Genomic DNA, 12,922 nt, shown 5'->3' with positions numbered 1-12,922 from the left:
TGCTCTATCTTTTTTCTCCACAACTAATATTTTCCTAACTGGACCCATTTAGTTTTCCCTATTGTAGCGATATTTTATTTAATCTGATATGAATCTTGTGTTTTACTAGAACATCAGGGGCAATGTGCCTCTGTCCTTCCTAGCTGTCAGAGTTCATTACAAAAGGAATATGTCAGAAATTCAAGTGGAAATTGCAAAATTGCTACCAAGTTAAATATGAATATAAAATTGCCTAAAAGAGGAAATTACCAGAATCTAAAAGGCCTTGAATGGAAGAAAAAAAATGAGACTTAAGACTAATAGCAACATTAGCACAACAATAAAAAAAAACAAAACACTTTTGGCAATTTGTGACTAGTAAGTATAGTGTCAAAAATAAAACAAAAAACCCCAACAACCATGGTACAGTAAGCAGAAAATTTCAGAAGACTGAACAAAAGCAACTAGGAGAAAGCATTTCAGCCACTTAATGAGTCATCCAGTATTTCCGAGGATGAATATCTTTAAGTTTGGAAAAACTAAGTAAAATGATCGATGTAAAATGAAATATATATGGAGAGATCCATGTTAATGTATAGCTTTAACTGCCCTGCATTTTTGCTGTGAGATATGGCATCTTTGTCTCATAATGCCTCATGTGAACACAAACAGCAGGGCAAATCAAAATGTGTTTGGTAGGCTTAGATTGTAGTTTTACTCAGACTTGTATAAAATTGACTTTTGAAGAAGCCGAGTACACGAAAAATATAACTGACAAAAGGAAACTTAGCTCTTGGTGCACTGTAGATTTTTTTTTTTGGAAGATCTATGAAATATAGATATTTATATGGCCCTTTCCAAATCTGTTGTTTAACAGACATCTCTTTCTATTATCTTCAGGTTAGTCTTGATTCTCGGGTGCGAGAAGTGATCAACAGAAACTTGTTGGATCCCAGTCCACACATGTATGAAGATGCCCAACTTCAGATATACACCTTAATGCACAGAGACTCTTTCCCAAGGTTTTTGAACTCTCAGATGTACAAGTCTCTCATCGAAAGTACTGTAGGCTCTACTTCTGAAGCTTAGTTCTAATTTTTGGATGAAATAATTTGGGTTTTTTTGTGGTGGGTGGGAGGGAATAAAAGTAGTTTAATAACATCTGGCGCTGAGTTCCTGGAGAACTACAGTTTAGCACTACTCAGGCTACTGTGAAGAAAACAAATACATATTGTGGTCTCTGTCTACATTTTTACCAAGGTCCTCCTTGCTTGAGTTTGCGGGGGAGGGGAACGATGGATTTGCCAAAAATACGTTTGTTTCACACTCCTTTCACTTAACTGCAGTCAAGATTGCAATGATGTATTTGTAGTTTTATGAACAGTCTCCTTGTGTATCCTCACACTGCATGTGCAAGATAAAATTGCTTCACATACCAATTATTTGTTGCAATATTTAATTCAATAACATAAATTATATCTGTATTTAAGAACTTTTTTGTGCAATACAGTCTTATGGTACATAGAAATAATTGCAGCAAACCAGGAAGGGGCTTGCATTTTTTTTTTAACATCACTAACACAGAAAAAAGCCAATTTTTCACATATAGCATTATTCAACATGCTCTACTGAGTACAATACACTGACTTTTTGAAGCCAACATTTCTGTATAGGAAAAAGAGCTATTTATCACTGTTTATTTAAAACAAATCAAAGTGGGGATTCCTCTGGTTGTTCACTGCCAAAACTGGCATTTTCATTAGCGTCTGCAATGTCGAAAAAAAAGAAAGCACAAACCACTTAAAGGGATCCATGTCTGGGTGACACGATTTATGCGCTGATATTGTTTAATTGTTATAAGAACAAAGTTTTTCAATGTACACTTCAGATGTCAGATACTGTAATTGATTTATTAAAGACTGGCGATCCAGTTCTAACACTGTTGTCTAATGTTATGTACTTCAGCAAAAAAAAAAAAGTTTATAATTTAGTTTTTGAATAAAGAAGTTTAATAAAAGATTGCCTACATGTAGCATTTTAGAGCATTTTAGAACATTTTGAGGAATTGCATCTGTCCTGTAAGATATTTTTCTTTTAAAGAGAAATCCAGTGAAAAGATGTTTTTTTTTTAAAGTAGTATTTTACAAAGGGGGAGAGGGGCTAAGGAAGACTTATCTCCGCTTGTAGTCTCTTTGATTTTGAAAAACTCCTTGAAAACAAGGGGTTGTGGAGATTAATGTTCAAGGGCTTGTGATCTTACACTCCTTACCCAGGCAAAACTGTTGAAGTTAACAGGTGTCTTTCCTGGGTAAAGAATTCTGAATATTAAGGGCCCAGTACAATCAGAACTAAGAAGGCAGCACAGTGCTCAAATCACCTTGCTGCCAGGCTATTTTTTGCAGATATCTGGCTTGGCCTTTTTTAAAAAAATTGTCCTATTTTGATATGCACTTTGATGTTTAAAGATACCATAACTTGTAACTTACAAAACACCATCTTCATACTTACAGCACACTAAACTATATTCTGAGTGCTAGCATCCCCTGCAAACTATCCTGAAAGACAAATGATAGAATGACTTTGAATAGAAGTTTAAAATGCCCTTATTACTGGGAACATCGTCCTTATACTAAGGCTTAGAGAGAGGCAAGAGTCTTCTCCCTTACATGCATATAAATATGGAGTAACTCCATTAACTTTGGAGTTGACAGATTATACCATTTTGTAATGGAGCAGAATCTGGCCCTGAAATGTTGAGCCCTTCCTCTCAGTCTGTAAATTACTTCTGATGGGCCGACCTCTGTACAGAGCCCTATTGAAGTCAATGGGACTCATACAGGCACAGGGATCTGCTTGCATGGAATAACTTGCAGGATTTGGAGATGTTTATTTTCTGCGGGTTACTTTTTTCCCTTTTTTTACTACCTCTCTCTCACACTTATTAATTATTATTATTATTATTATTTTATTTATAGAATATGTTTCAAATAGCCAGTTTGGGGAATTTTTTAAATTATCATTTTTACTTGAAATCTGTGTGTTTTTTTCTGGATGAATATGAACAATTTGAAGAATTGTTTCTTAAACTCATTTGGTTTTGTAACTTATATAGAATTCAGGATATTATTAAAAGGGCTATTCTTTATTCCCTATGCAAATATTTTAAATGTTGTAGTGTATGACAAAATGGGATTTTAAACAAATTCTGCAAGGCAGAAAACAAAATTCTGTTTACAGTGGCGTTGCTGACTATCCTACTATATTCAGCACTTTTAAATATTGTTGTTTATGAAAATGTAGTTTAAAATGCAAGACATAATATTTATAAACATTTCTTTTAATAAATACCTGTTTTGTCTGAAAGTGTTGTTGTGTTATGACATACTTTATTCATGTTGGTTAGCTATTTACCATTATGAATAAAATATCCAATTATATTGATATAGTAATAGCTATGATGTTTACAAAAAACTTTTCTTCCTGAAGGGGAGGATGGAATTCAACAAGGAAGAATTGCCTCCTTCTACTGTGAAATACAATTTTAAAAATGAATTTAAGATACTTTTTCTTAATTAGAATTAAATTTGGTCCTACATATCTATTGTGCCATTTAGTTAGAATGATATTTACTATGGTACTATACATATATAGCATCATATATATATTTATATGGTATGATTTTAGGTTTGCTAGTGTTTGAGGCACAATGCATTTTGGTGCAAACAACTAGACAATGTGTAACAAGACAATACTGCATGTATAAGCCTTTAAAAATGTAGACTTGAATATTCTTGACGTTACCATTTCATGGTGACCTGCTAGCCATAAGCTATCTTTATAAGATACTTTAGACAAGTAGATGTTCTTGTCAAAACAGACAGTTCATCCTTTAGGACACTTCTCACTAAAGATAAAGGCCCTAAAATACATGTTGATTTCTAGCATAGGCATTCCAGAAATCTGTATCTGGAAACTGTTACATCATTTTAAGAAATATTACATAGGTCTTCAGTGTAATATTGCAATGAGATTATGTTCTAAATCCCCTATTTTCAGGGATTTATAAATTGACCATAATTTATGACATAGAAACTTTCTTCCAAGGAGTAAATATTAATATAATTACTGTTAATATAAACTTCAATAATTGGGGTTTTCAAAATTATATGAATAGTCAACTACAGTCCATGTCAACTTATTGGATATCTCAAACTGTTTAAATTTCTGAAATTGATATTGACAACAAATTAGGTCATAACACAATCTCATTGCTTTTGGTACAGTATTTTGAAAAAAATGTAAACAGATGCTATTATACTTGAAAACTGATTTACTTGCACATATAATGTACAATACAATTTTTAAACTGCCCAATCTGCTTACTCTATAGATTGGAATAACAAATATGTATATACCTTGCCACTTCTGGTCTCATGAAAAACTGAAATGCAAGTACAAAATATAAACATAAGCTTTAAAAAAGAAAAAAAGAAGCTTAAATGCAGATACATCATAGGGCCTAATCCTGCAGACACCTTTGCATGGCCCTGAATAACCAAAGCATTTAGGCATATGCCTAAATCCCATTGGCTTCAAAGAAACTAAACATGGGCTTTGCTGAATTGGGGAACACGTGAATAACTTAGGGTTGCCCAAATAGTCTTATTGAAGCCAATAAATGGTTCTGTTTAAATTACTCACACGCGTAAGTGGTTTGTACTCTAAGTCAACAGTATGCAGGAAGCTACCCCCATTTTTCAGGTTAAATAATTATGGTCCAAGTTCTGACTTGGAGCCATCTTTGCTCCCCCTGGCACAGGATGTCTACACAGATAGCACCTACCTGTGAAGGTAGGTGCAATGGAGGGGGATGCTCTCCCTGGGAGAGCAAGTGGATAGAATTGCTGCCATACATCAGGCTGTGGGGCCATAGAGGGGAAAGCAGCTTCAAATTACAGTAAGATCTTCCTATAAGGCTTGTTTTGCAGAGGCTGACTAGGACATGTGTTCAATGAGCCCACTGAAATTGTTAGACTATTTTCTTCAATGGCCTTTGAATCAGAATCCATGTCCCACAAGGAGTAAGGCCTTCAGTTATCAATGGCTGTAGTAACCCTTCTCCTTGCAGAGTTAACACAGCCAAGGACTCACAGCGGGCATCCTGCTGATGGAATCTGGCGACTGAGTGGATTTAGACTTTACATACTTGAATAACCAAAATGTCAGTTTCAACTTGCTTGTTCCTCTCTGGCTACCAACCCCAAAATAAGGCTCCCTTCAAATGCAAGTTGCTACTGTTCTGCAGATTCTCTGCAGACAAAACATTTGATGTGGGGCTTATGAGACCCGTGTTTTTAATATATATGCCCACTGACATATATATTAAATATAATATATATGCCCAAGTATGCTAGCTTGGAGATGCTTGGAGTCAGAAATTGACCCTACTTATCCCATAAACTAAGATATCAATACAAAAACTTTCCCTGCAATTTAAAATTGTGATACAAGCCAGATAATTCAACTGCTGACAGTAAGTCATTAATTCATGCTGGCTTTTTTCCCTCACAAGCTTTAATTTACACTATATCATCATGTATTCTAAATTTCCTGGCTTTTGACTATTTGTCACAAAGCGTGTTTAATTATACATAGTAGTTATGAATTTCATAAATTCTAACATTCATAGGAACTCAACTATTTGGTCCTGTGAAATCCATAAAACTTCATAATTTTTCATTTCTCCCTTTGACAGAGATGCTTACTGTATTAAATTATCCATCATACTTAAGTGAACTCCACTGACAGATACCAGTGGATCACAAAGAAGCTTTGCATGCATGAATAAGGTTTCAGAGGCAGTGCTTTAGGCTATTTCTTAATGCCAGACTAACTTCAAAGACAGTACATTCGCTACATATCCTCTAAGTCTAATTTTCTTCTTTTAAAAATATTGCTGTTACAATGTATTTTGTCAATCCAATTGTACACAGCGACAGACTTGCTGAAAATGGTTTTCTAAACATTGCAGAATTACCATTTTTAATCAGCCCTTCATTTTAATATCCAAAACCATCTTCTCATGTTGAATGTATTTCCTGTGGATTTCCAAAATGGATCTGGATTACAAGTTTTCATTTCTGACTGTTTTGGCAACTTTACATGCATATGCATTACATTAACTTTTTTTAAAAAAATAAATCTTTTGAAAAGACAACTCACTAATGTAAGCTTGGGAGAAGTTACTGTTACTCTACTGGTGTATGTTAATTTAGTTGTAAAGTATGCTTATTTACTTCTGTTAATTTAAGATGTGAACATGAAAGGAAGAACAGAATACTTCAATTTGATTCCTTCCAATGGCTGTACTATAAGTTTATTGCTTAATACAATTTTAAGGATAATTTCACCTTTTTACAACATAATAAAGTATATTCTTTAAACTACTTATGTTTTGAGTTTAGCTGAGAGTCTTACTTCTGATGTCATCCAAAACAAAGTGACTTTCTTGCAAACTGTTTGCACACAAGGAGATATCAGAAGGGATGAACTGATAATACCAGACAGCAAAAATAAAGTTATCCCACAATCTTTTATCACACCACAGCCTACTAAATGACTTCTTTGTATATCTTTTACATTTCCAATGCAATTGAGCATTAAAATGTGTTTAGCAGAGCTGTATTTTAGAAACTGGTATCCATTGAGCTTTTACTTCAGTAATTCTTGAAAACTGCCCTTATCTCTTTCTTACAAAACATTTTAGTTCTGCTTTTACTCTGAATGTTCAATTTTTGCATGTGCTGTAACTACAGGATACATATGCAAAGATGCCTAAAGTATTTTAAGGAAGTTCTTTCACCACTATATTTTTGAGGACTCCTTATAGCAGGAGGAGTGGCCAAGAACTCAGAAATTATACTTAACAGGAGCCCAATCCTAGTACAGCTTTTATGTAGGATTACAAACACTTCATACCTGTGCTTGCCAGCGCCTCAATAAACTGACTTGGGCCTTATTTATCCTTTTTTAAAATAACTTAAGGTATGAATCTAAACAAATATAGTTATACCAGTCTAAACATAGTTGTTGACTCTTATTCCAGTATGTCTTTTTCATGTTAGCTTATGCTGCTCAGGAAGGGGTTTAAGCTAAATAAAACACACAAAAATTCTTATACCTGAAAATGTGTAAACATAGGATTATACTGGAATAACTGTTAAAACTCTTCAATATTGACAAGCCCTTATTTTGAGCCTAGTTGCTCTGATGTGAGTATGGGGCTGAAGTGACCCAGGTGGGATCCACAATGTTTTTTGGGGTCTTAGGCTCAGATCCTTGAAGGTATGTAGGTACCTAACTACCTTGGAGGATCTGGGCCTTTGTGCTTGAGCTCATCTACAGTATCCATCACCATATATCGAAGTCATACCGGAGTTTGAGGAAATAAGATCCTTGTCCCTCAGATGTTTCACTTTGTTTCTATGCTGGAATAATGGAGGTTCGTACTGTTACCCATATGGAACAGCAACAAAATGGAAGAAAGGGAGTGTGTTAGATCCCTGAGCTTGCCCCCAAAGGAGAAAAGAATGCCTTTGCAAGGAAGAAATAGCTAGTGCTGATTGGTGAGATGGGAAGAATAGGATGGCCTGTCTTCTTCCCTAGCTTCAGTCAAGGTGTGTTCTTGTGCAGTTCATCCTGGGAAGAAATCCTCCCTGCTACTTCCAGAGTCAACCTCGGTACATGCACAAAAGCTTCTCGTCATTATTCACAGAAGGGTAGAGTAAGCCAGTGGTCCTTCCATCACTATGCAAGTGGTGTGGCAGCGTTTGAGGGAAATTCCACACCCTGTGCTATGTAGGTCAGGCTAGATGATCACTATGGTTCCTTCCAGTCTTAAAATCTCCCAACAGAGTAAGCCTGGCTGTGGAGTTCCAGCAGCCTTCCCACTGCCACTGAGTGCACGAGTGAAGCATTAGAGACAATGAGATGATACTTACCTTAGTGAAACAACATTTGACAGCTCGTGTATGTATGTGAAGATGTACTTACTAGTAAAGAAATGGTTCAATCTATCTCCCAGTGGACAAAAGTCATGTGTCAAAATCACTGCCATAATTCATACTCTTGTCGTCAGTCTCTGCATTAAACCCAAAAATTCGGAAGGAATGGAGAATGAACTGTCATTATCCCATAGATATAGGGCCTCAAGGTCAGGACTGTGGACATATTGCTGGAAGCTTGCACTACTGCTGCGACCAAACATGGTTTGTGGAGAACCGGAAAAGGTTACATCATCAGTGCTGACTAACTGTGGCATCTCTAGTGGGCTTCTGATAAAGCCAGGGTAAGCTTTCTAGGGCAGGTAAGGTTAAGCAAAGAGGTGAGTTTTCTATTTGCTTTTAACCTGGGTTTATAAACTTTTGGGGCTTGCTCCTGAAAAGGCCAAAGCAAACTAGCACAGGGCTGAGACTTCTCTGTACTGTGGATAACCTAGTCACTGGACTGAAACATGAAAAATAAAGTGGTCAAAGCCTCTACACCATGCAGGGACGGAAGTGATGTAGATAGGGGCAGAAGTGATGTACAGGAGGGAGATGTATTAGGCAGAAGCAATGCAGATAGGGGACTGAAGCAGTGCATGGATGGGAAGTGTAGAGGAGCTGAAGCCATGTCCTGAGGGGAGGGTATAGAGCTGAAGCAATATATGTAGGTGACTGAAGTGCTATATGGATGGGAAGCATATAGTGGCTGATGGGAGGTGCACAAGGGCTGTAGCAATGTAGGGAAGGAAGGCATATAGGAGCTACAGCAAAGGGAGGTGTACAGGGGCCACAGTGATATAGGGGAACAAGGCGTATGAGGGCTGTAGTGATATATGTGTGGAAAGGAGGTGTATAGTAGTTGTAGCGATGCAGCAAATGGAGGCATACTGGGGCTGAAGGGAGGTGTACAGGGGCTTTAGCCATGTATAGATGTGAGGCATAGAGGGGCTGTAGTGACATATAGATGGGAGGCATAGAGGGGCTGTAGCGACGTATAGATGGGAGGCATACAGGATCAAAGGGAGTCGTACAGGGGCTGTAGTGACATGTTCTGGGACATGTACTGGGGCTGTAGAGATGTAGGGGAGGGAAGCATATAGGCATTGCATATGTAGATGCGGGGTGTATAGGGGCTGTAGCGAAGTAAGGGATGGAAGTGTATGGGGCTGTAATGATGTACAGAAGGGCCGAGTACAGGGGTTGTAGCAAGGTAGGGGAGAGAGTTGTACAGGAGCTGTAGAGATGTAGGAGAGGGAGGTGTGCAGGGGCTTTAGCAATGTTTGGATGGGAGGGCTATACCAATCTATAGAGAGGTGGGGAATAGGGGCTGTGACAATGTATAGGAGGGAGGGTATAGGGGCTGTAGGGATGTATAGGGGCTATAGAGGTATATAACTACAAGAGGGACAGGAGCTGAAGGCATGTATAGGGGCTGTAGGGCTATATAGCTGGGAGGGGCGCAGGGGCTGTATAGGGGCTATAGGGCTATATAGCCAGGAGGAACGCAGGGGCTGTATAGGGGCTATAGGGCTATATAGCCAGGAGGAACGCAGGGGCTGTAGGGATGTACAGGGGCAGTAGGACGGTATAGCTGGGAGGGGCGCAGGGGCTGTAGAGATGTATAGCTAGGAGTACTGCAGGGGCTGTAGGGTGGCATAGCTGGGAGGGGCATGGGGCTGTGTAGCTAGAAGGGGCGCAGGGGCTGTAGGGATCGGAAGCTGGGAGGGGCACAGGGGCTGTGGGGATGTATAGGTAGGAGGGGTGCAGGGGCTGTGTAGCTGGGAGGGGCTGGGGGGATGTATAGGTAGGAGGGGCTGTGTAGCTGGGAGGGGCTGTGGGGGTGTATAGGAAGGAGGGGCTGTGTAGCTGGGAGGGGCTGTGGGGACCTATAGAAAGGAGGGGCAGTGGGGATGTATAGGAAGGAGGGGCTGTGTGGCTGGGAGGGGCTGGGGGATATATAGAAAGGAGGGGCTGTATAGGAAGGAGGGGCTGTGTAGCTGGGAGGGGCTGTGGGGATGTAGAGGAAGGAGGGGCTGTGTGGCTGGGAGAGGCTGTGGGGATGTATAGGAAGGAGGGGCTGTGTGGATGGGACGGCTGTGGGGATGTACAGGAAGGATGGACTGTGTGGATGGGACGGCTGTGGGGATGTACAGGAAGGATGGGCTGTGGGAACGTATAGGTAGGAGGGGCTGTGTGGCTGGGAGGAGCTGTGGGGACGTAGAGGAAGGAGGGGCTGTGTGGCTGGGAGAGGCTGTGGGGATGTATAGGAAGGAGGGGCTGTGTGGATGGGACGGCTGTGGGGATGTACAGGAAGGATGGGCTGTGTGGATGGGACGGCTGTGGGGATGTACAGGAAGGATGGGCTGTGGGACGTATAGGTAGGAGGGGCTGTGTGGCTGGGAGGGGCTGTGGGGACGTATAGGAAGGAGCGGCTGTGTGGTTGGGAGGGGCTGTGGGGACGTATAGGTAGGAGGGGCTGTGTGGCTGGGAGGGGCTGTGGGGACGTATAGGAAGGAGCGGCTGTGTGGCTGGGAGGGGCTATGTGGACTAGAGGAAGGAGGGGCTGTGGGACGTATAGGTAGGAGGGGCTGTGGGGACTAGAGGAAGGAGGGGCTGTGTGGCTGGGAGGGGCTGTGCGGATGTATAGGTAGGAGGGGCTGTGTAGTTGGAGGGGCTGTGGGATGTATAGGTAGAAGGGGCTGTGTAGTTGGAGGGGCTGTGGGATGTATAGGTAGAAGGGGCTGTGTAGTTGGAGGGGCTGTGGGGATGTATAGGTAGGAGGGGCTGTGTGGCTGTGAGGGGCTGTGGGGACTAGAGGAAGGAGGGGCTGTGGGACGTATAGGTAGGAGGGGCTGTGGGATTATAGGTAGGAGGGGCTGTGGGGACTAGAGGAAGGAGGGGCTGTGTGGCTGGGAGGGGCTGTGGGGATGTATAGGTAGGAGGGGCTGTGTAGTTGGAGGGGCTGTGGGATGTATAGGTAGAAGGGGCTGTGTAGTTGGAGGGGCTGTGGGATGTATAGGTAGAAGGGGCTGTGTAGTTGGAGGGGCTGTGGGGATGTATAGGTAGGAGGGGCTGTGTGGCTGGGAGGGGCTGTGGGGACTAGAGGAAGGAGGGGCTGTGGGACGTATAGGTAGGAGGGGCTGTGGGGACTAGAGGAAGGAGGGGCTGTGTGGCTGGGAGGGGCTGTGGGGATGTATAGGTAGGAGGGGCTGTGTAGTTGGAGGGGCTGTGGGATGTATAGGTAGAAGGGGCTGTGTAGTTGGAGGGGCTGTGGGGATGTATAGGTAGGAGGGGCTGTGTGGCTGGGAGGGGCTGTGGGGACTAGAGGAAGGAGGGGCTGTGGGACGTATAGGTAGGAGGGGCTGTGGGGACTAGAGGAAGGAGGGGCTGTGTGGCTGGGAGGGGCTGTGGGGATGTATAGGTAGGAGGGGCTGTGTAGTTGGAGGGGCTGTGGGATGTATAGGTAGAAGGGGCTGTGTAGTTGGAGGGGCTGTGTGGCTGGGAGGGGCTGTGGGGACTAGAGGAAGGAGAGGCTGTGGGATTATAGGTAGGAGGGGCTGTGGGGACTAGAGGAAGGAGGGGCTGTGTGGCTGGGAGGGGCTCTGGGGATGTATAGGCAGGAGGGGCTGTGTAGTTGGAGGGGCTGTGGGATGTATAGGTAGAAGGGGCTGTGTAGTTGGAGGGGCTGTGGGGATGTATAGGTAGGAGGGGCTGTGTAGTTGGAGGGGCTGTGGGGATGTATAGGTAGGAGGGGCTGTGTAGTTGGAGGGGCTGTGGGATGTATAGGTAGAAGGGGCTGTGTAGTTGGAGGGGCTGTGGGGATGTATAGGTAGGAGGGGCTGTGTAGTTGGAGGGGCTGTGGGGATGTATAGGTAGGAGGGGCTGTGTAGTTGGAGGGGCTGTGGGGATGTATAGGTAGGAGGGGCTGTGTAGTTGGAGGGGCTGTGGGATGTATAGGTAGAAGGGGCTGTGTAGTTGGAGGGGCTGTGGGGATGTATAGGTAGGAGGGGCTGTGTGGCTGGGAGGGGCTGTGGGGACTAGAGGAAGAAGGGGCTGTGGGACGTATAGGTAGGAGGGGCTGTGGGATTATAGGTAGGAGGGGCTGTGGGATTATAGGTAGGAGGGGCTGTGTGGATGTATAGGTAGGAGGGGCTGTGTAGTTGGAGGGGCTGTGGGATGTATAGGTAGGAGGGGCTGTGTAGTTGGAGGGGCTGTGGGATGTATAGGTAGAAGGGGCTGTGTAGTTGGAGGGGCTGTGGGGATGTATAGGTAGGAGGGGCTGTGTAGTTGGAGGGGCTGTGGGATGTATAGGTAGAAGGGGCTGTGTAGTTGGAGGGGCTGTGGGGATGTATAGGTAGGAGGGGCTGTGTGGCTGGGAGGGGCTGTGGGGACTAGAGGAAGAAGGGGCTGTGGGACGTATAGGTAGGAGGGGCTGTGGGATTATAGGTAGGAGGGGCTGTGGGGACTAGAGGAAGGAGGGGCTGTGTGGCTGGGAGGGGCTGTGGGGATGTATAGGTAGGAGGGGCTGTGTAGTTGGAGGGGCTGTGGGATGTATAGGTAGAAGGGGCTGTGTAGTTGGAGGGGCTGTGGGATGTATAGGTAGAAGGGGCTGTGTAGTTGGAGGGGCTGTGGGGATGTATAGGTAGGAGGGACTGTGTGGCTGGGAGGGGCTGTGGGGACTAGAGGAAGGAGGGGCTGTGTGGCTGGCAGGGGCTGTGGGGATGTAGAGGTAGGAGGGGTGCAGAGGCTGTAGAGACGCAGGGTGATGATCACGGGTGGCTCTGGCTCTCTCGGACCTTCCCTGGGTCTTGCCCAGCCTCTGGCGAAGGCTCCGGCCGCCGTGTGCCGGGGCGAGCTAGGACCCGGCGGCTCAGACACGCCGCGTCAGTGGTGGGGCC

The 12,922-nt window shown here is 43.4% G+C and overlaps 1 protein-coding gene across 4 annotated transcripts in view; it reads left to right on the top strand.

Annotated features, from left to right (window-relative positions):
• Nucleotides 1-1,090, top strand: part of RGS17 (regulator of G protein signaling 17) — a 74,035-nt gene extending 72,945 nt beyond the window's left edge. For all 4 annotated transcript variants that reach the window (XM_084622302.1, XM_084622303.1, XM_084622301.1 and 1 more), the window contains exon 5: nucleotides 880-1,090. In XM_084622302.1, the coding sequence (XP_084478428.1) occupies nucleotides 880-1,068 (189 nt within the window). In that variant the 3' untranslated portion in view covers nucleotides 1,069-1,090. The remainder of the gene's footprint in view (nucleotides 1-879) is intronic.
• Nucleotides 1,091-12,922: the final 11,832 nt, after the last annotated feature.

Source organism: Lepidochelys olivacea (assembly GCF_965140295.1).
Source record: "Lepidochelys olivacea isolate rLepOli2 genome assembly, chromosome: 3".
Classification (NCBI taxonomy): domain Eukaryota; kingdom Metazoa; phylum Chordata; order Testudines; family Cheloniidae; genus Lepidochelys; species Lepidochelys olivacea.
Note: the sequence above shows the minus strand (reverse complement) of the source record. Positions and strands in the feature narration are given on the sequence as shown.